The sequence below is a fragment of the Phyllobates terribilis genome, unplaced genomic scaffold, assembly GCF_046119375.1.
Source record: "Phyllobates terribilis strain yellow unplaced genomic scaffold, ASM4611937v1 Scaffold_1__5_contigs__length_1240528914, whole genome shotgun sequence".
In the NCBI taxonomy this organism is placed as follows: Eukaryota; Metazoa; Chordata; class Amphibia; order Anura; family Dendrobatidae; genus Phyllobates; species Phyllobates terribilis.
Genome location: NW_027362761.1, coordinates 62,317,015 through 62,340,420, shown reverse-complemented (window position 1 = coordinate 62,340,420; position 23,406 = coordinate 62,317,015). Strand labels below are relative to the sequence as shown.

The 23,406-nt window shown below is 43.6% G+C and overlaps 1 protein-coding gene across 3 annotated transcripts in view; it reads left to right on the top strand.

Moving 5' to 3' along the window:
- PAX5 (paired box 5) overlaps nucleotides 1-23,406 on the top strand; it is a 383,086-nt gene that overhangs the window by 27,967 nt on the left and 331,713 nt on the right. For all 3 annotated transcript variants that reach the window (XM_073662499.1, XM_073662491.1, XM_073662510.1), the window contains exon 3: nucleotides 13,946-14,143. In XM_073662499.1, the coding sequence (XP_073518600.1) occupies nucleotides 13,946-14,143 (198 nt within the window). The remainder of the gene's footprint in view (nucleotides 1-13,945; nucleotides 14,144-23,406) is intronic.

Here is a 23,406-nt window from a genome sequence, read left to right as displayed (position 1 = left end):
TTTTTCACACCTGCCTAAAACTTTTTCATAGTACTGTATATATGTACAGTATATATACACAGTACAGACCAAAAGTTTGGACACACCTTCTCATTTAAAGATTTTTCTGTATTTTCATGACTATGAAAATTGTACATTCACACTGAAGGCATCAAAACTATGAATTAACACATGTGGAATTATATACTTAACAAAAAAGTGTGAAACAACTGAAAATATGTCTTATATTCTAGGTTCTTCAAAGTAGCCACCTTTTGCTTTGATGACTGCTTTGCACACTCTTGGCATTCTCTTGATGAGCTTCAAGAGGTAGTCACCGGAAATGGTTTTCACTTCACAGGTGTGCCCTGTCAGGTTTAATAAGTGGGATTTCTTGCCTTATAAATGGGGTTGGGACCATCAGTTGTGCTGTACAGAAGTCTGGTGGATACACAGCTGATAGTCCTACTGAATAGACTGTTAGCTGCTTTTTTCTTGCCATAATACAAATTCTAAGTAAAGAAAAACGAGTGGCCATCATTACTTTAAGAAATGAAGGTCAGTCAGTCCGAAAAATTGGGCAAACTTTGAAAGTGTCCCCAAGTGCAGTTCCAAAAACCATCAAGCGCTACAAAGAAACTGGCTCACATGAGGACCGCCCCAGGAAAGGAAGACCAAGAGTCACCTCTGCTTCTGAGGATAAGTTTATCCGAGTCACCAGCCTCAGAAATCGCAGGTTAACAGCAGCTCGGATTAGAGACCAGGTCAATGCCACACAGAGTTCTATCAGTAGACACATCTCTACAACAACTGTTAAGAGGAGACTTTATGCAGCAGGCCTTCATGGTAAAATAGCTGCTGGGAAACCACTGCTAAGGACAGGCAACAAGCAGAAGAGACTTGTTTGGGCTAAAGAACACAAGGAATGGACATTAGACCAGTGGAAATCTGTGCTTTAGTCTGATGAGTCCAAATTTGAGATCTTTGGTTTCAACCACTGTGTCTTTGTGCGACGCAGAAAAGGTGAACGGATGGACTCTACATGCCTGGTTCCCACCGTGAAGCATGGAGGAGGAGGTGTGATGGTGTGGGGGTGTTTGCTGGTGACACTGTTGGGAATTTATTCAAAATTGAAGGCATACTGAACCAGCATGGCTACCACAGCATCTTGCAGCGGCATGCTATTCCATCCGGTTTGCGTTTAGTTGGACCATCATTTATTTTTCAACAGGACAATGACCCAAAGCACACCTCCAGGCTGTGAAAGGGCTATTTGACCAAGAAGAAGAGTGATCGGGTGCTACGCCAGATGACCTGGCCTCCACAGTCACCAGACCTGAACCCAATCGACATAGTTTGGGGTGAGCTGGACCGCAGAGTGAAGGCAAAAGGGCCAACAAGTGCTAAGCATCTCTGGGAACTCCTTCAAGATTGTTGGAAGACCATTTCCGGTGACTACCTCTTGAAGCTCATCAAGAGAATGCCAAGAGTGTGCAAAGCAGTCATCAAAGCAAAAGGTGGCTACTTTGAAGAACCTAGAATATAAGACATATTTTCAGCTGTTTCACACTTTTTTGTTAAGTATATAATTCCGCATGTGTTAATTCATAGTTTTGATGCCTTCAGTGTGAATGTACAATTTCCATAGTCATGAAAATACAGAAAAATCTTTAAATGAGAAGGTGTGTCCGAACTTTTGGTCTGTACTATATATATATATATATATATATATACTCCTCAACAATGACATTGCAGCACCAAGAAGGAAAAGTCTTGGAATTATGTAAACTACAGGATTGGATTGATAGATAGGTTAATGATATGTAAAAGATAAAAAAATAAAAACATAATTTACAAAATATCTTGATTTATTCCGTAGTGAGTATGAGCGTCACGTGCAGAAATACATGCACTCATATGCCTTGGCATGTATTTAATGTGATTATTAATAGTTGTCTGCTGAATGCTCTGCCACACTGAATACACTTGGGTACACAAATCATCAAGATCCACTACTGGCAACTCCCTTTACAATTGCCAACCAATGACGTCCCAGATGTGCTTTATGGGAGACAAGTCCAAAGACTCTGCAGGTCATAGTGGCACATTTAAGCCAAGTAGGCTGCTCATAGTAGGGTGAGCAACTTGCAGCCTGGTATTCTTATGTTAAAAAACTGCTCCTGGGAAACTGTGGAAAAATGGTATTTTCTCTAGTTCCACTATTAAATCAATGTATCGCCGAGCTGTTAGGGTACCTGGAATTAAGACTAGTGGAGTCTGGCTACCATTCAATATGCTATCATACATCCCAATCACAGGACTAAGACTGGTGTGAAATTCCCCTCATGAAGGTTACTTCATGGCTTTGCCCACGTGGTCTCTAGTCTAATCTCTCACTATCATTACATTCAAGACAAAAACTGGACTCATCGCTGAAGAGGATAGACCTCTATTCCAGCCTCTTTTTTTGTTTTGCTCTGAACCATGTGAGGTCAATGGAGCATATGTAGCCGAATGTCTGTCCATAGCCATTATCATCCAAACACATTCTGATGCCTTGTGTAGACTCTAATTGATGTCTTAAGCTTGTTATGTGATGTCCAATTTCACTTGCAGTACAGAATGGATCGAACTTGGGATGACTAGCATGGTCATTTCTCTAAATTGTTCCAGGAGCTGACTTTCAACATAACAAGTGCATTTAGTGTGGCAGAACAGTCCTTAGACAATTACACAGGTCTACGACTAAAAAGCTGTTTGATTATCTTCATATAATTTTTATGTATTTTGGTGTTTTGATAACAAACAAAATATTGAAAAAAATCCTAAATGTCAGGACTTACCACAAACCTATAGGTTCTTCTGCAAACTCTGGTGTGAATCATCGACAGGCAGCTTATTTTCTTTCCCCATTAACATCAATAGGAACTGCGTGATTGGCTGGTGGCAGTCAGGTGATTAGTGACATAATGAAAGGGCCATAGGCTTTCAAGAAACTTGCATTGGAATTTCATTCATCAACTGTGTTTCCCCAAATTATCGTTATGGCTTTGTGGAAGTGTATTAATTCGCCTGACCGTTTCTGTTTCATTTGTGGTGAATATACAGTGTTGAATCTGAATATTACAGACTTTGTGAAAAAAGTATACTTCACATACTTTGGACTAAAACTTGTAGATCAAGATAAAATTTGGGTCCCTCATAAAGTGTGCAAACGTTGTGTTGAGGACTTCCAAAATTGGTTCAAGGGTAAGAAAAAAGCTTTCCGTTATGGGATTCCTATGGTATAGCGAGAGCAAAAGAACCATAGTGATGACTGTTACTTTTGCTCATGTAATGTGAAAGGGTATAATTCCAAATGAAAGCATTCAATTTCATAACCCAATATTCACTAGCTACGATGAAGGTGGAATCAAACCAGATAACGAATCAAGTTCTGACACTGAAGATGATAGAAGACCAAAATATTTTTCCCAGGAGGAGATGAAGGATTTAGTAAGAGACTTGAATCTTCCCAAAGATGCCTTTGAGTTACTCGGATCAAGGATCAAAAGCAGGAATTTATTGTTACCAGGAGTGTCTTTTTCTTGGTTCACACATCATGAAAAGGAGTTCATTCCTTACTTTGCCCAGGAAGACAAGTTGGTTTATTCCATCGATGTCGAAGGTTTGGTGGGTTAATTCAAAATCCAATGTGATTCAGTGCAATCGCGTCTTTTTATAGATTCTTCAAAAAGAAGTCTCAAAGCAGTTTTATTCCACAACGGCGGTTTTTACGCTTCCATCCCTGTAGGCAATTCCGTACACTTGAAGGAAACCTACGAGAACTTGGAATTGGTTCTTCGTCAATTTAAATATGAAGACCACAGTTAGCAAGTGTGTGGGGATTTGAAGGTCTTGTGCATGCTGCTCGGGCAACAAGCAGGGTATACCAAATACCCTTGTTTTCTGTGTCTGTGGGACAGTCGAGACCAACAAATTCACTGGACCAAGAAGAGTTGGCAGCCGAAGGTGCTCACAGTCGGAGAAAAAAATGTCCTCCGAGAAACATTGGTACCTCCCTATAAAGTTCTTCTACCACCTCTCCACATAAAATTGGGCTTGATGAAGCAATTCGTAAAATCACTTCCAAGAGATGGGGCATGCTTCAAATACTTGGTCACCAAGTTTCCAAGCCTCTCGGAGGCAAAATTGAAGGAAGGTGTGTTCGTCGGACCAGACATTAGAAGACTTATAGCTGATAAAGAGTTTGTCAATACCATGACGGATCATCAAAAAGAAGGGTGGATTGCATTTAAAGAGGTCGTAGAGAAATTTTTAGGCAATAAAAAAAGATCCTGACTACAAAAAGATTGTCGGATGAATGCTGAAAGCATTTCAAGCTTTAGGTTGCCTGATGAGTTTGAAAGTGCATTTCCTCCATTCCCACCTTGACTACTTTCCTGAAAATTTGGGAGCTGTGAGTGAAGAGCAAGGTGAACAATTCTACCTGGACATTAAAGAGATGGAAAGTAGATACCAGGAAAATAGAGCATTACAATGATGGCAGACTACTGTTGGATGCTTCAGAGAGACATTCAGGATTCTACTCACAAGCGTAAATGTACCAAGAGGAGCCTCACAGGGAAAATAAATCATTAGTGAGTGTTAGTGAGCTCATTTCAGTTCAAAAATGATTTTCATGAAAAATTTGTAATACAAAATTAATTTTATAAGTCTATTTTCATTTATTTTGCGGTATTGCCTTATTTAACATAGTTAGTTACTTAAATTGTCAGGAAACGTGATGTCTTATGACAAAATGGAGGTAATTTTCGGATTCAGCGCACCAAAAAACATAAATATTACATGGAATAATAAAAAGAGCTCTTGAAAATTTTATTTTTTGCAGACCTGTGTAATTAATAACCTCATTGAGACCATATGACGGCATGTAAGTGTGGTTATTTCTGCATGTGGTGCTCATACGTGTTATTGAATAAATTAAAATGTTTTGAAAATTGTTTCCATTTTTTTATCATTTGCATATAATTAACATGTCTATCCATCCTGTGATATTCATAATTCCATAACTTTTCCTTCTTGGTGGTGCAACTTCAATATTGTGGAGTGCATAAATATAATATACAGTCATATGAAAAAGTTTGGGCACCCCTATTAATCTTAAGCTTAATGTTTTATAAAAATTGGTGTTTTTGCAACAGCTATTTCAGTTTGATATATGTAATAACTGTTGGATACAGTAATGTTTCTGCCTTGAAATGAGGTTTATTGTACTAACAGAAAATGTGCAATCTGCATTCAAACAAAATTTGACAGGTGCATAAGTATGGGCACCTCACCAGAAAATTGACATTAATATTTAGTAGATCCTCCTTTTGCAAAAATAACAGCCTCTAGTCGCTTCCTGTAGCTTTTAATGAGTTCCTGGATCCTGGATGAAGGTATTTTTGACCATTCCTCTTTACAAAACAATTCCAGTTCAGTTAAGTTTGATGGTCGCCGAGCATGGACAGCCTCTTCAAATGATCCCACAGATGTTCAATGATATTCAGGTCTGGGGACTGGGATGGCCATTCCAGAACATTGTAATTGTTCCTCTGCATGAATGCCTGAGTAGATTTGGAGCGGTGTTTTGGATCATTGTCTTGCTGAAAGATCCATCCACTGCGTAACTTCAACTTTATCACTGATTCTTGAACACTATTGCCAAGAATCTGCTGATACTGAGTGGAATCCATGCGTCCCTCAACTTTAACAAGATTCCCAGTGCCGGCATTGACCACACAGCCCCAAAGCATGATGGAACCTCCACCAAATTTTACTGTGGGTAGCAAGTGTTTTTCTTGGAATGCTGTGTTTTTTTGCCACCATGCACAACGCCTTTTTGTATGACCAAACAACTCAATCTTGGTTTCATCAGTTCACAGGACCTTCTTCCAAAAAGAAATAGGCTTCTTCAAATGTGCTTTCGCATACCTCAGCCGACTCTGTTTGTGCGTACTTGCAGAAACGGCTTCTTTCGCATCACTCTCCCATACAGCTTCTCCTTGTGCAAAGTGCGTTGTATAGTTGACCGATGCACAGTGACACCATCTGCAGCAAGTTGATGCTGCAGCTCTCTGGAGGTGGTCTGAGGATTGTCCTTGACTGATCTCACCATTCTTCTTCTCTGCCTTTCTGATGTTTTTCTTGTCCTGACACTTCTGGCCTTAACAAGAACTGTCCCTATGTTCTTCCATTTCCTTACTATGTTCCTCACAGTGGAAACTGACAGGTTAAATCTCTGAGACAGCTTTTTGTATCCTTCCCCTGAACAACTATGTTGAATAATCTTTGTTTTCAGATCATTTGACAGTTGTTTTGAGGAGCCCATGATGCCACTCTTCAGAGGAGATTCAAACAGGAGAACAACTTGCAAGTGGCCACTTTAAGTAGCTTTTCTCATGATTGCATACACCTGGCTATAAAGTTCAAAGCTCAATGAGGTTACAAAACCAAAAAAAGTGCTTTAGTAAGTCAGTAAAAAGTAGGCAGGAGTATTTAAAACAAGAAAATGATAAGGGTGCCCATACTTATGCACAGGTCAAATTTTGTTTGAATGCAGATTGCACATTTTCTGTTAGCACAATAAACCTCATTTCAAGGCAGAAACATTACTGTGTCCAACAGTTATTACATATATCAAACTGAAATAGCTGTTGCAAAAACACCAATTTTTATAAAACATTAAGCTTAAGATTAATAGGGGTGCCCAAGCTTTTTCATATGACTGTATATATATATATACACTGGTGTTTATATATAAAGCTGAATATTACAGTTTGATAGCTAGTAACACAAATAAGAAATCAGCCAAGTAAAATTACAATTTTGGGGGCTTAATTAAATTATGATTTACTCTGTTTGCAAACTGAATCCTGCTAATTACTGTGGCCTGTATTGTGCTTTTATCTACTTCTGGGCCACATAAGTCCCCCATGATTTCCTGCCATATTAATTGTAACGGGTCTGGGAGGCGGAACCTCTGAGCTACTATACAAGGGGGCGGTCCTTGTAAGGGAGCGGGTGGCGACCAGGCAGGCAGTCACAGCAGGTGACCGGGACAGTCTCTGGATGAACGGGCAGGAGATCACGGCAAGTGACCGGGGCAGTCTCTGGATGAACGGGCAGGAGGTCACGGCAAGTGATCGGGGCAGTCTCTGGATGAACGGGCAGAAGGTCACGGCAAGTGACCGGGGCAGTCTCTGGGTAAAGGGTTGGTACGACCTGTGGCGGCTGATGGTAGACGTGAGCTCCCAGGTGAGTAGGCGAGAGTCTCTGGATAAACGGGTGGTCACAGCATGTGACGGCGGAGCCTCCAGGAAGACCAACAGACAGGCAGCAGATGAGCGCTCCCAGGTGAGCGGGCAGAAGTCTCTGGACAGGCGGGTGGTCACAGCATGTGACGGCGGAGCCTCCAGGTAGGCTAGCAGACAGGCAGCAGATGAGCGCTCCCAGGTGAGCGGGCAGGAGTCTCTGGACAGGCAGGTGGTCACAGCACGTGACGGCGGAGCCTCCAGGTAGGCTAGCAGGCAGGTAGCAGATGTGCGCTCCCAGGTGAGCGGGCAAGCTGGTCCATAGACAGACTGACAGGAGTTGGAAGGCAGACCGTCGGACCTCAGGCAAGCAGGCAGGTAGCTGATGTGCGCTCCCAGGTGAGCGGGCAAGCTGGTCCTTAGACAGACTGACAGGAGTTGGAAGGCAGACCGTCGGACCTTAGGCTAGCAGGCAAGTAGCAGAATATCAGGCAGGAATAAGACAGCAAGCTGGCAGGAATCTGGCAGGTAACTGACAACGGGACCTGAGGACTGAAGCAGAGTAGTGAACAGTGCAACAACATTGCTCGGGCACCTCCATTTTGGAGGAGGTGCCTTATATATGGTGAAGTCCTCCGGCCATTGGCCGGGGACTCCTTAGCACGGTGCGCGCGGCCCCTTTAAGAGGGAGGGAGCGCGCGCGCGCGCCCTAAGCACAGTGGCCGGGAAGGAGCGCGCGCTGCCACCAGAGCGGGAGGAGGACGCCGGGCTCGGAGCAGAGAGGTGAGGGGAACAGCGTCCCTGCCTAGCAGAGGGCAGGGACGCCGGTGCTACAGTACCCCCCCCTTTAGGCCCCCCCTTTTTTAGGCCAGACAGAAATTTAGAAAGGATAAGAGGGGCATGGATGTTCTCCCGGGGCTCCCACGTTCTCTCCTCAGGACCAAACCCCTTCCAATCTACTAGAAAAAAGGTCTTTCCTCTTACCCTTTTGGTGGCAAGAATGTTCTTTACCTCAAACTCGTCTTCAGCAGAAACCGGAGCAGGAGGCGTACCTGTAGACTTGGAAAAAGAGTTAAGTACCACAGGTTTGAGGAGAGATACATGGAAGGAGTTAGGGATCCGTAAGTTGGCCGGGAGTTTCAATTTATAGGCCACCGGATTGATCTGACTGATGACCTCCAGGGGGCCGATGAACCGAGGCCCTAACTTGTAAGAAGGTATCTTGAGTCGGACATATTTAGATGAGAGCCAGACTTTATCTCCGGGACGAAATTGTGGAGGATCCAGGCGTTTTTTGTCAGCATGTCTTTTCATCCGCTCGGACGACTGAAGGAGTGCGGATCGGGTACTCTCCCAAATGGAGGAAAATTTGCTAACGAGAGATTCCGCAGCCGGGTTGTCCACAGAGGTGGAGACAGGAAAAGGAATCCGAGGATGCTGACCGAAGACTACAAAAAACGGGGATTTGGAGGAGGATTCGCTCTTGTAATTGTTGTAAGAGAACTCGGCCCATGGTAGGAGATCCACCCAGTCAGAATGGTGGGCATTAACGAAGTGCCGGAGGTGACTGGTCAGATTCTGATTGATCCGCTCCACTTGACCATTGGACTGTGGGTGGTAAGCAGAAGAGAAGTCCAGGGTGACGTCCAGCAGTTTACAAGTGGCTCTCCAGAAGCGTGAGGTGAACTGTACCCCACGATCCGACACGATGTGGAGGGGCAGGCCATGGAGACGAAAGATGTGACGAATAAAGTCTTTAGCTAGCTCGGGTGCAGACGGGAGGCCTGGCAGGGGAACGAAATGAGCCATCTTGGAGAAGCGGTCAGCGACCACCCAAATGACCGTACAACCGGCAGAGACTGGGAGGTCAGTTATAAAGTCCATTGCTATATGCTGCCAGGGGGCAGCAGGCACAGAAAGCGGAAGGAGGCGACCGGCTGGCAGATGTCTTGGAACCTTGTTGCGGGCGCAGGACACACAGGCAGAAACAAAAGTCTATTACGTCCTTGTGCAGGGTAGGCCACCAGTAGTGCCGGGTAATAAGCTGGAGGGTCTTTTTCTGACCGGCGTGGCCAGCTAGTTTAGACGAATGACCCCAGTGAAGGATCTTCTCCCGATCAGGTACCGACACGAACGTCTTTCCGGGAGGGAGACGATTTAGACTCACGGGAGCCACCTGCATTACTCTGGCGGGATCGATGATGTGTTTCGGATCTTCCTCAAGATCAGACACCAGAAAGGATCGAGACAAGGCGTCCGCCTTGACGTTCTTGTCAGCCGGGCGAAAATGAAGAACAAAATCAAAGCGAGCAAAAAACAAGGACCACCGGGCTTGGCGCGGGTTAAGTCTCTGGGCATGCTGGAGGTAAGCCAAGTTCTTGTGGTCTGTGTAAATTATTACCGGGTGAAGAGCCCCCTCGAGCAGGTAACGCCACTCCTCCAATGCCAGTTTGATGGCCAATAACTCTCGGTCTCCTATGGAATAATTGCGCTCTGAGGAGGAGAAGAGTTTAGAGAAGAAGCCGCAAGTTACCATCCTCCCGGAAGATGATTTTTGAGTAAGTACCGCTTCGGCTCCAGAGTAGGAGGCGTCAACTTCCAGGAAGAACTGCTTGTTGCCGTCCGGGCGATGCAGCACCGGGGCGGAAGAGAAGGCCTGTTTTAAGGAAAGAAAGGCCTCCTCTGCTTCGGGCGGCCAGTCTTTGGGATTAGTACCCTTACGGGTGAGCGCGGAAATTGGAGCAGTCCGGGAAGAGAAGTGTGGTATGAAGAGGCGGTAGTAGTTGGCGAAGCCCAGGAACCGCTGAATGGCCTTCAACCCCTCCGGTCGAGGCCATTTCTCGATGGCAGACAGTTTCTCTGGATCCATTCGTAGGCCGGTCTGAGAAATAATGTAGCCCAAAAACGGAAGCGAGGTCTGCTCAAAGAGACACTTCTTGTATTTAGCGAAGAGGTGATTCTGCCTGAGCCTGAGCAGAACCTGACGAACGTCCCTCCGGTGAGTCTGGAGATCCGGAGAGAAGACCAAGATGTCGTCCAGGTACACCACTACGCAGGAGTAGAGAAGGTCCCGGAAGATGTCATTGACCAACTCTTGAAAGACGGCAGGAGCGTTACAGAGACCAAAGGGCATTACCAGATATTCATAGTGGCCGTCCCGGGTGTTGAATGCCGTCTTCCATTCATCCCCCTGATGGATACGGACCAGGTTGTACGCCCCACGGAGGTCCAGTTTGGTGAAGATTCTAGCCCCCCTCAGACGATCAAATAACTCCGGAATGAGCGGAAGGGGGTACTTATTCTTTACCGTGATCTGGTTAAGGCCTCTATAGTCTATACAGGGACGGAGAGAGCCGTCCTTCTTTTTGATGAAAAAGAAGCCTGCTCCCGCCGGAGAGGTAGATTTCTGGATGAATCCCCTGGCCAGATTCTCCTCAATATATTCGGACATCGACCGGGTCTCAGCAGCGGATAATGGATAAATACGCCCACGGGGAGGAGTAGTACCGGGTAACAGGTCGATAGGGCAGTCGTATGGTCTATGAGGGGTTAGTGTCTCTGCCTCATTTTTATTAAAGACATCAGCATAAGACCAATAAGGAATCGGAAGTCCAGGTAGATTAGCTGGGGTAGGAGAAGGACGGACGGGATGGACGGGAACCAGACAGGTCTTATGGCAGTCCTGTCCCCAGCGAAGGACTTCTCCGGTCTGCCAGTCAAGCACGGGTTCATGTCTCTGGAGCCAAGGTAGGCCTAGCAAGAGGGCGTGAGAGAGTCCAGGCAGAACATGAAAGGAGATACTCTCAGAATGCAGCATTCCCACCTGCAGAGTAATGGATTCGGTGATGAGTTGGATGGGGCGTGGTAAGAGGTCCCCATCCACGGCAGCAACAGACAAGGGTACAGCCAGAGGTTTGGTGGGGATGCGATATTTCTCTACCAGGGACTGTGAAATAAGATTCCCGGCTGCTCCAGAGTGAAGTTGGGCTAGTTCGAAATAACGGTTCTCCCCGCAGACGATTGAGACTGACAACAGCAGAGATGGAGAGGATTTATTCTTGTCTAGGTCGACCTCTCTGAGCGAACCTAGACACAGGCGTTTCCCGACTTCTCCGGGCAGGCACGGATCCGGTGCTCCTTACTGCCACAGTAGAAGCAGCTCCCCTCGGCACGGCGTAAGTCCTGACGGGTTTTGACCATCTTGGTCTGGTCGACCTGCATAGGCTCAGGAGAGTGTACCTGGGAAGAGACGGAGGGAGTGACGGGTTTCTGAAAAGTAGGAGCTAGACGTGGAAACCTCCTCTCACGGGTGACCTCTTTGGCATGCTCCTGGAACCGTAGGTCAATCCGGGTGGCAAGAGTTATTAGGTCATCGAGAGTGGTAGGAATGTCTCGACCGGCAAGTTCATCTTTAATACGGCCGGACAGACCCTCCCAGAAGACGGATACCAGAGCGTCGTTATCCCAGGCCAGCTCCGAGGCAAGGGTACGAACCGTATGGCATATTGGCCCACGGTGAGACTTCCCTGACGGAGGAGTAGCAGTGATGATGCGGATGAGGTCTTCCGTCCGGGTTCGTCGAAGACTTTCCGGAAAGCCGTGAGAAAGGCAGGCAAGTCGGACACCAGGGGGTCTCCTCTCTCCCATAGAGGATTTAGCCAGGCCAGGGCCTCCCCGGTGAGATGGGACATGATGAAGGCAATTTTGGCCCGGTCGGAGTTAAACTGGTGGGACAGAAGTTCAAAGTGCAGGGTGCACTGATTTATGAAGCCCCGAGCCTGGGCGGAGTCGCCTCCGAAGCGAGGAGGTGCAGAAAGCCGGGGTCCGGGGTAGGATACCATGGTATTAGTGGGCAGCGGAGCTGCCGGATTGCGAGTCATGGCACTGGCGGTGGTTGCTGGCGGAGCAGTCAGAGTGTCCAGGCGAGAATTGACATTCCGCAGGTGACCCAGGATGGACTCCTGTTGGGACCTCTGACGGGACAGTTCATGACACAGGTCCGAGAGCGAGGGAGCTTGGGTGCCACCGGGTTCATGGCCCGAGCAAACTGTAACGGGTCTGGGAGGCGGAACCTCTGAGCTACTATACAAGGGGGCGGTCCTTGTAAGGGAGTGGGTGGCGACCAGGCAGGCAGTCACAGCAGGTGACCGGGACAGTCTCTGGATGAACGGGCAGGAGATCACGGCAAGTGACCGGGGCAGTCTCTGGATGAACGGGCAGGAGGTCACGGCAAGTGACCGGGGCAGTCTCTGGATGAACGGGCAGAAGGTCACGGCAAGTGACCGGGGCAGTCTCTGGGTAAAGGGTTGGTACGACCTGTGGCGGCTGATGGTAGACGTGAGCTCCCAGGTGAGTAGGCGAGAGTCTCTGGATAAACGGGTGGTCACAGCATGTGACGGCGGAGCCTCCAGGAAGACCAACAGACAGGCAGCAGATGAGCGCTCCCAGGTGAGCGGGCAGAAGTCTCTGGACAGGCGGGTGGTCACAGCATGTGACGGCAGCGCCTCCAGGTAGGCTAGCAGACAGGCAGCAGATGAGCGCTCCCAGGTGAGCGGGCAGGAGTCTCTGGACAGGCAGGTGGTCACAGCACGTGACGGCGGAGCCTCCAGGTAGGCTAGCAGGCAGGTAGCAGATGTGCGCTCCCAGGTGAGCGGGCAAGCTGGTCCATAGACAGACTGACAGGAGTTGGAAGGCAGACCGTCGGACCTCAGGCAAGCAGACAGGTAGCTGATGTGCGCTCCCAGGTGAGCGGGCAAGCTGGTCCTTAGACAGACTGACAGGAGTTGGAAGGCAGACCGTCGGACCTCAGGCTAGCAGGCAAGTAGCAGAATATCAGGCAGGAATAAGACAGCAAGCTGGCAGGAATCTGGCAGGTAACTGGCAACGGGACCTGAGGGCTGAAGCAGAGTAGTGAACAGTGCAACAACATTGCTCGGGCACCTCCATTTTGGAGGAGGTGCCTTATATATGGTGAAGTCCTCCGGCCATTGGCCGGGGACTCCTTAGGACGGTGCGCGCGGCCCCTTTAAGAGGGAGGGAGAGCGCGCGCGCGCGCCCTAAGCACAGTGGCCGGGAAGGAGCGCGCGCTGCCAGCAAAGCGGGAGGAGGACGCCGGGCTCGGAGCAGAGAGGTGAGGGGAACAGCGTCCCTGCCTAGCAGAGGGCAGGGATGCCGGCGCTACATTAATGGAAAGATCAAGACCTGTTAAATTTTTTACAGTACGTAAATAGCTTTGTCAGAAGGGGGTACATAGACATTTCCTAAGAGTGATGTTAACTGAACACTTGATCACTAAAGGAACTATTCGAAGAAGGTAAATTTTCCTAGAGCCCAGAATTGACTGTCAGGGAGGTCAGTGTAAAATGAGATTAGATATGATTTGCTTTCTTTGAATTATTTTAATTAATTGCAAGCCCTTTCACGTGCTTATACTGTACCTTCATGATGTGGTAGCAATAAGAAACTCTATGCTAAACTCCATCTTTCAGTTTCACAATCTGACAGTACATCAGAATGGCATCACATACATGTCATATTAAGTGTGAGCTTTGAATTCATTTGAAATAATTGTGTATTTACAGTATATGACACTTTAAAATGCTTCATTTGCCTGATCCTTCCATTAAATAATTTTTAGCATAAAATCTAAAGTATGCTTTTTTTTGCAGGTACTATGAAACTGGTAGTATTAAACCGGGAGTAATTGGAGGATCAAAACCAAAGGTTGCAACACCCAAAGTAGTAGACAAAATAGCAGAATACAAGAGGCAAAATCCCACTATGTTTGCATGGGAAATCAGGGACAGGTTATTAGCAGAGCGAGTCTGTGACAATGACACAGTGCCCAGTGTCAGCTCCATAAATAGGTAAATATGCAATCTTCTTTTTTCTTGTTTCTGGTGCTTGCAATGCTTAAAAGACATACTGTATGCAGTGCAACAATATTGTATATGGACAGTCCTCAAACACTTACACTGAGTTCACATACAGTTGTGCTTAAAAGTTTGTTAACCCTTCAGAATTTCCCATATAGCTTCAAAAATTTGACCTTTAAAGGGAGCCTATCATGTAAAAAAAGCTATTAACCTGTAGATATGGGGTTAATCTACATGTTAATAGCGTTCTAAACCTGCCTCGAGCCCGCACAGAGAGCCCCTCTGCCGAGAGGAAATGAACTTCATTCCTTGCGGCAGCCTCAGGCTTTCAGTCCTGGGGGTGAGCCAGCGCAGGTTCAATCCCCTCTCAATGCATAGTGAGCAGCGGCTGTGACTGCGGCCCCAGCACTGACTGACTGAACCCGCGCCAGCCCACCTCTATGACTGAAAGCTTGAGGCTGCCAGGAGGAATAAAGTTCATTTCCTCCCGGCAGTGGGGCTCTCTGTGTGAGCGCTGGGCAGGTTCAGAACCTTATATACTACTTTTGATCAAAAACAGTGTTACTAAGAACCCTATTTTATTTAAATGAACTTGCTTTTTATTCATTTATGTTCATTTTGCTTCTTGTAGGGTTTTCTGATTCATGGCCATTGTGAAACATGCATTTATGTGCTGCATGTGTACCAGCTTAAATCAAGCTCAAATTTTGTGTTTTTTTCTTACAGATTAACTCCATTACTGCAGGTTAATAGAGTTTTTTTTACATGACAGGTTACCTTTACACTAAATAAGATTTCACTCAATTTTTAAAAGTAAATAAATAAAACTAAATCAAATGAGTCTAAAATATTGACTTTTTATTACATTTTTTAAATGAGGAGATTTAATCAATGTCACCATTTCTAAAGTATTTGGACTTCACCAATTCTCAGTTTAATTGTTTACAAATGAAGGAAATTCAAGATTATTACCCTCCCAAGGAGTGGTCAAGCAACAAAGATCACTTTAAAAGCAAGGTGTTTAATATTCCACAAAGTCACAAATAGTGTTGAGCCACCGCTGTAGTGTTCGGGTTCAGTTCGGTTTGTCGAACACCGGGATGTTCGTGGAACTGTTCGTCGAACACCGTCGACCACCGTTAAAACCAATGGCAGGCAAACAAAAACACGTAGAAACACATAGAAAACACCTTCAAAGGTGTCCAAAAGCTGACAAACTGCTCAGAAGACACTCTTTAAAAAAGCCGGCCGGCAATTCAGCAGCGGCATACACCGGTACCCGACAATTTAGACAAGAAGGAATAGAGCATCACACATAGATTAGATAGATAGAAACATGTCAGTCACATATATAAGAAGTACAGTGATAGTGTTGGTTACTGTACTTGTCATTTAGTGTTAAAGGATTTATTAAAAAAAATATTTGTGTTTTCATGCACTGTCTCTTTAAAAAAGCCGGCCGACATCATCTGTACCCGACAATTTATAACAGAAAGAATAGAGCATCACCCATAGATTAGATAGAAACATGTCAGTCACATATATAATAAGTACAGTGACAGTGTTGATTACTGTACTTGTCATTTAGTGTTAAAATAAAGGATTTATTAAAAAAAAAATTGGCGTGGGGTTCCCCGTAATTTTAGTCTCTAGCGGAGGTTAAGCAGACGGCTGGGGCAGATGTTTGAAGCCTGGGAAGGGGGTAATACCCACGGAGCTTCCCAGGCTACTAATATCAGCCCCCAGCTGAATACCTAGCCTTTACTAGCTATTAAAATGGGGGACCCCAAAAAAAATGACGTGGGGTCCCCCCTATTTTAATAGCTAGCAAAGGCTAGGCAGACAGCTGGGGCTGATATTAATAGCCCAGGAAGGGTGCCATGAATATTGGCCCCCTCCCAGGCTAGAAACACCAGCCGTCAACCGCCCCAGAAATGGCGCATCCATGCTTGCGCTTCTCAGTGTCTGGCTGTGACCAACACTGTCACTGTACTTCTTATATATGTGACTGACATGTTTCTATCTATCTAATCTATGTGTGAAGCTCTATTCTTTCGGTTATAAATTGTCGGGTACCGGTGTATGCCGCTGCTGAATTGCCGGCTTTTCATGCTTCACTGTGAGCACTGTTCCCATCGATTTGGGCAACCACTGAAATGCCACAACCACCATGGCTGTGGCATTACAGTGAGTGGCAGACAATCCCTGCATGATTGGTGCTCTAAATAGCGCCAGACATGCAGGACACGCTTTTGGTGCACGAACAGTTATCGAACATAACCTCGAACAGCCGAATTTTTTACAAATCGTTTGCGTTTGTCGAACGACTCGAACACCGCCCAAAACAGCTCGAATTTGAGATTGGCGAACAGTTCTAGTCGAACACCGCTCATCTCTAGTCACAAAGGAACCCATGGTAATCTCTAAGCAACTAAGGGCTTCTGTCACATTAGCTAAAACACGAAACTACAATATTGTACATGACAGGATTGCAAGGAGTATGAGACGTCTCTCCATAAGGAACATTGCTACCCATCTGCAGTTTGCTTAATATCTGCTAGACAATCCAGAAGGCTATTGGAACAATGTATTGTGGATGAATGAGACCAAAATAGAGCATTTTGGTTTAAATAAAAAAATATATAGTTGCAGAAAGAAATGCATTACTGCATTACAGCATAAAATCTTCATAGCATGTGTAAAACATGTTGGTGGGAATATAATGGTTTGGGCCTATTTTGCTGCACCTGGGCTAAGACTGTTTGCCATCATTGATGGAACAATGAATTTTCAATTGTATTAGAAAATTCTAAAGGAAAATATCAGGACATCCGTCCATGAGCTGAATCTCAAGAGAATGTAGGTCGTGGAGCAAGATAACGACCCAAAGCACATAAGTTGGTCTACTAAAGAAGGATTAAAGAAGAATAAAGTTAAAGTTTTGGAATGGCCAAGTCAAAGTCATGACCTTCTTCCTATTGAAATGTTGTGGTCTGAAGTGAGCAGCTCATGGGAGAAAACTCACCAACAAAACAGAGTTGAAGCTGTTTTTTAAGGAGGAATGGGCTAAAATACCTCAAAGCCGATGTGCAGAACTAATTAATAATTACTGGAATTTCTGCAAAAGAGTGTCACACCAGATACTGAAAGTAAAGGTTCAAAAACTTTTTTCACTCACAGACATGTGACATTGGATCATTTTTCTCATTTAAGAAATAAAGTCTAATATTTTTGACTCATTTAAGTGATTTGGTTCTCTTTATCTACTTTTAGGACTTCTGTAAAAATCCAATATATACTCCTCAACATTGAAATTGCCACACAGAAGGAAAAGTTGTGAAATTATAGAAATCACAGGATCGATAGACATGTTCGTGTTTTGTAAGTGAAATAAAAATGGGAACAAAATTTTCAAAACATTTCTCATATTCAGTATTGAATATGAGTGCCATGCCCAGAAATACAAGCACTTACACACCTTTCCATCCTATCATTGAGGTTATTATTGGTTGTCTGAGGAATGTTCTGCAAATATTTCTCTAAAGTGTTCCAGGAGACGTTCTTCAACATGACACCACCAGGCTGCATGTTGCTCATCCTACTATGAGCAGTCCATGTGGCCAAAACATGCTACCATGACCTGCAGCTCCTCAGGACTTGTCTCCTGTTAAGCATATCTGAACGTGATTGGACAGTAATTGGAAAGGGATCCGCCAACAGTGGATCTTGATTTGGGTGCCCAAATGCATTCAGCGTCCCCGGACTATTAATAACCTAATTGAAAATATGCAAAGACATTTAAGTGCTTGAATTTTGGCGGTCTTACTCAACACTGAAAAAATGTAGATGTATTCAAAATGTTACTTCCAGATTTTTCATCACTTAACATGTCTATGGATCTTGTGATTCCCACAAGTTTTCTTTCTTTGTGTTGTAATCTCAATATTGAGGAGTGTAGTTTTAGGTCAAATTTATGCAGAGATATGGAAAATTCTGATCTTTTATTCTTAAAAACAATCTTATAATAGTTTGGATTGTCTACATAACAAAGCTGTATATTCATACTTAAATTAAATACGTTTCCCCAATTATGCTACGTACTTCTGTAATGTGCCATGTACAAACAAGAATGATAGCGTAATGGGGTAATTTTTTGTATCTGATCTTTCTGATCTGCAGAATATGGCTTCTATATTTTGAGAATGGTATGAGCAGAGAGGCTCATGAGGCAATGGCTGTCACAAGTCACGGCAGCCCCACTGCTAGCCCACTTACAAAACACAAATGTAATTAATTGCTGAACATACCTTGAAAAACACAAGATTAAATTTTGGTGATGGGGTGTATTAGAGAATATCTGTAAATACAATTTCATAATGTACAAAAAATGTAACCAAAAGTTAACCGTAATGTACAAGTAAAGTAAACCAAAGGAAGACTTGTTTGACCCGCTGTTTATAGTTTGAAATTCCATTCTGTAAAAAAAGGTTACTAAGTATATTTAGGAGTATTTCCATTTCCAAATCTCTTAAAAACACGTGAATGATGCTGGCAACTTTGTAAATCTCACATGCTTGAACTTAATTATTTTTCTCTACATCCGCAGTTTTAAGTAATGATGTCGAACATTCTCTTTAGAACTTTGGGTGTTTTCCCTAAAATACAAGCTTTAAACAGCCGCCACAGTTTTAATGTATATGTACAACTTTGGGGGTAAATTGCATTTTTTTTACCTAAAGAGTTCCCAAGAAAATCAAGTTATCCCCTATCCTATGGATAAGGGATAATTTCCTGATTGCTGGGGTTCAGCTACTGAGACTCCCAGCAATCTCGAGAACTAGCCTCTGAAACCCAGAGAACGTGGCTCTGCAGCCCCATCCTGAATGGAGTGGAGTTGTGCATGTACGGCCTCCGCTCCTTTCATTGTGTATGGGACTGCCTAACACTTTGCTATTTCCATCAGTCTCACAGACAATGAATGGAGCAGAAGCCACCCATGCGCACTTCTGCTCAATTCAGGATGTGATTGAGGAGCCCGGTTCTTAGGGTCCAGAGCCACGTTCTCGGAATCATTAGGCACTAAGCAATCAGCAAGTCGTTATCTATCCTATGGATAGGGCATAACTTGATTTTAAAGAAAAATCCTTTAAATGCATACCTTATTGACTAAAACATTTTTTGTAGTAGGATTTCAATAGAAATAATACATACGTGGATGCAGAATGAGTTAACAGTGAATACATTGGTGAGCTTATTCTGACAGCAGAGAGTTTAAAGCCTACCTCTCTTTATTTGAAAGTCAGTGTCAGTGTGCTGTACTGCAATTGACAGACAGCACACTGACCAATATCAGCCACTATGCTCATATATATTAATGATTTTCCATACAGAACATTCGGAGAACAAAATGCTGCATGCACTAGTTTTCTGCAGACACGACAGTGCTTGTTTTTTATTGTGTGGAATAGCATAGCCACACAAATAGCATAGCCACACAAATAACATAGTCACACAAATGCACTTACCTAATTTAGGTAATAAAAAAAAATTGCCCTCATAGGTCTCTTGACAATCTCATCCAGTCCATCTAATTATTGTAGTACATAGCATATAACACTAGAGGGAGATCTTGCAGGGAACTCTATTTTCCATAACGAAAATAAATGCATAAATAACAAAACAATCACTATATTTTAATATTTAATCTCACTACAATATTTAAATAGTTTGACTATAATTATAACCTTAGAATTGTAGATTATCAAATATATATAGCAAAACATTTAATATAAATGTTGCTGCTTAGTCTAATATGATGCATAAAATCACTAACTCATCTACACACCACTGGCTCTCAAAGCAATTTCTAAGCTGATTTTCATAGTTTCAGTACATCAAGAATCTACATACTCTTTTCATATAATGCCTTTGGAAAATTCTGCATGATTTTACACTAAACCATAAATGGTAAGTGGAAATAATTTCTGAATTGATTACAGAGCATGTCTGATAGGACTGCAGAAATGCACCGCACAATTCTTTAGATACACACCATACTTGAAAAATTTCACTCTTAAAAGGAACCTGTTAGGCAATTCATGCTGCCCAAACCATGGTCAGCATGAAACGCAGCCTGACTACACGATTGCAATCAGACATATTATTCTCTGAAATGCTCCAGCGTTTCAGAGAAATTATACTTTGAAGATTCAGCTGGCAACCATAGCCGGACGCCAGACTAGCCCGTCTTTGCCCTCAGCCGCCTCTTCCCAGCGCCGCTGCAGGCGATTGACAGCTCTCACCCAATGTATACATGTGTATTATTTCATAGTATAATATATGTGGCTGCAATCGGGCAGCCAGGCTGCGATTCATGTTGCTCAAGGGTTGAGCAGCGTAAATTGTCTGACAAGTTTCCCTTAAGTGGCAAAGGTGGAGAATTGGGAAGAACTTGAGAAATAAATGAAACATACATTTTCTGTACTGTACATGCAGTTAACAGATTTGCAAAGAAAAATAAATCAGCTCACCAGGCGAATGGCTTTTTAAATCTCAGAAATGAATGGCGTCTGACCTCACCAATATCCAAGTCTAAGAAAATACGACCCCAATTCATCAAAGCAATCGAGGTAGAAATCTGTCATAAAACACTTTGAAAAATTCTGGTGACTTTTCAAAAGCGTTTTATGACAAATTTGACCAATTACACCAAAGAGATTTGAGTAATATTTGTGGCATAAGGTATGCTACAGCTCCTCATGAATTAAATGAGTGGGTATAGCCATGCCCCAGCTCTACCCATTTTGGCAGAGCTCGCTGAAACTGGCTTGAAAATATGTTAAGTCTCATCATTTTTTTGCAATCTTGAATTGTGCAAAAAATTTTGCGAGATTTTAAAGTTTTTCTAAAATATAATATCCCTTTGAAAGCGGAAAACCTTTATATTAGTTGTACAGTCATGGCCAAAAGTGTTGGTACCCTTGAAATTGCTCCAGAAAATGAAGTATTTCTCCTAGAAAATGATTACAATTACTCATGTTTTGTTATACACGTTTATTTCCTTTGTGTATATTGGAAAAACACAAAAAAAACCCTGAGAAAAAAAAAGGGAAATTGTACATAATTTCACCCAAAACCTAAAAAATTGGCTGGACAAAATTGTTGGCACCTTTCCAAAATTGTTAGTAAACAACTTTGTTTCAAGCATGTGATGCTCGTTCAAACTCACCTGTGACAAGTAACAGGTGTGGGCAATATGAAAATCACATCTGAAGCCAGATAAAAAGGGGAGAAGTTTACTCAATCTTTGCATTATATGTCTGTGTGTGCCACACTAAGCATTGGGAACAAAAAGAGGAAAAAAGAGCTGTCTGAGGACTTGAGAGGCAAAATTGTTGAACAATATCAACAATCTCAATTTTACAAGTACATCTCCAGAAATCTTGATGTTCCTTTGTCCGTGGTGTGCAACATAATCAAGAAGTTTACAACCCATGGCACTGTAGCTAATCTCCCTGGATGTGGATGGTAGAGAAAAATTGATGAAAGGTTGCAATGCAGGATAGTCTGTATGGTGGATAAGCAGCCCCGATCAAGTTCCAAAGAAATTCAAGCTCTCCTGCAGGCTCAGGGTGGATCAGCGTCAGTGCAAACTATCGTCAACATTTGAATGAAATGAAATGCTATTGCAGGAGACCCAAGAGGACCCCACTGCTGACACAGAGACATAAAAAAGCTAGACTGTAGTTTGCCAAAATGTACGTGAGTAAGTCAAAATCCTTCAGGGAAAGCATCTTGTGGACAGATGAGACCAAGATACAGCTTTTTGGTAAAGCATATCATTCTACTGTTTACTGAAAATGGAATGAGGCATAAAAAGAAAAAAACTCAGTACCCATAGTCCAATATTGTGGAGGTTCAAAAGATGTTTTGGAGTTCTTTTGCTGCGTCTGGCACTAAATGCCTTGACTATGTGCAAGGCATCATGAATAGTGATGAGCGAGTATGTGAGGAATGCTTAAGAAACAAGCATTCCTCACATGTATTAAAGCTGTCAAACAGTCGCAAATCATGCACATGGGAGCGATTCAAACATATCACCGAGTATGCTGAAGATACTCGGTACTCGCCTGAGCATACTCGCCGAAAGGGTTAACCGAACATACTCGCTCATCATTAATCATGAAAGATTAAGATTGCTGTTGGGAGAAGGCACCCTTCAAATATGAGAGACCTGGAGCAGTTTGCAAAAGAAGAGTGATCCAAAATTCCAGTTGAGAGGTATAAGAAGCTTGTTGATGGTTATAGGAAACTATTGATAGCAGTTATTTATTACAAAGGGTGTGCAACCAAAGATTAAGTTGAGGGTGCCAACAATTTTTGGGGTTTTGTGTGAAATTATGTTCAATTTGCCTTTTTTCTGTTTTTTTGTGTTGTTCCAATACACACAAAGGAAATAAACATGTGTATAACAAAACATGTGTAATTGCAATACATTTCTAGGAGAAATACTTCATTTTCTGAAACAATTTCAACACTTTTGGCCATTACTATATAGTAAAAATCCCTATGACAAGACAAACAAATTTAAACGAAAAAATCTTAATTGTATTCCTTTTAGATAATATAGGTAAATACAATACACCGATAAAAATTATAATGCACACTAAATTATCCCTATATGCAATCCTATCTAGCCGCGGAGGTTGGCACCCTCAAGATATAGCGCAAATGGGGCCTCCGCTCACTGACGGCTATCCCTAGTGTGCCCTCTAAAGCCCTAGTGTTATATAGCCAATCACTACTTTATAAATACTGTGCTTTCTCGCAAATAAGACAGGGTCTTATTTACAGGGGATGTCTTATTTTTTTTCCATGAACAGCTATCCACATTTATTCTTGAGCAAAAATCGACATTTACTCAAATATAAGTACGTCATCACACACTGCACATACACATGTAAATACACACACACTGCACACACATGCATACACACACATACACACTGTACATGCACATGTATATATACACACACACTGCACATATGTATAAGTGAGTAAAATAAATAAAAAAACATACACATGTATATACACACACTGAGCATATGGTACATAGAAGCCTGACTCTTCTGCAGTTCCTCAAGATTCCTGCAGTTAAACTACCTTTGGTGACATCTTGGTCACATGACCGTGATGTGCCCAAAGGTCCTTAAGCAGTCTTAACCTTGAAATAAAAAAAACCTGTGGGCCCCTAA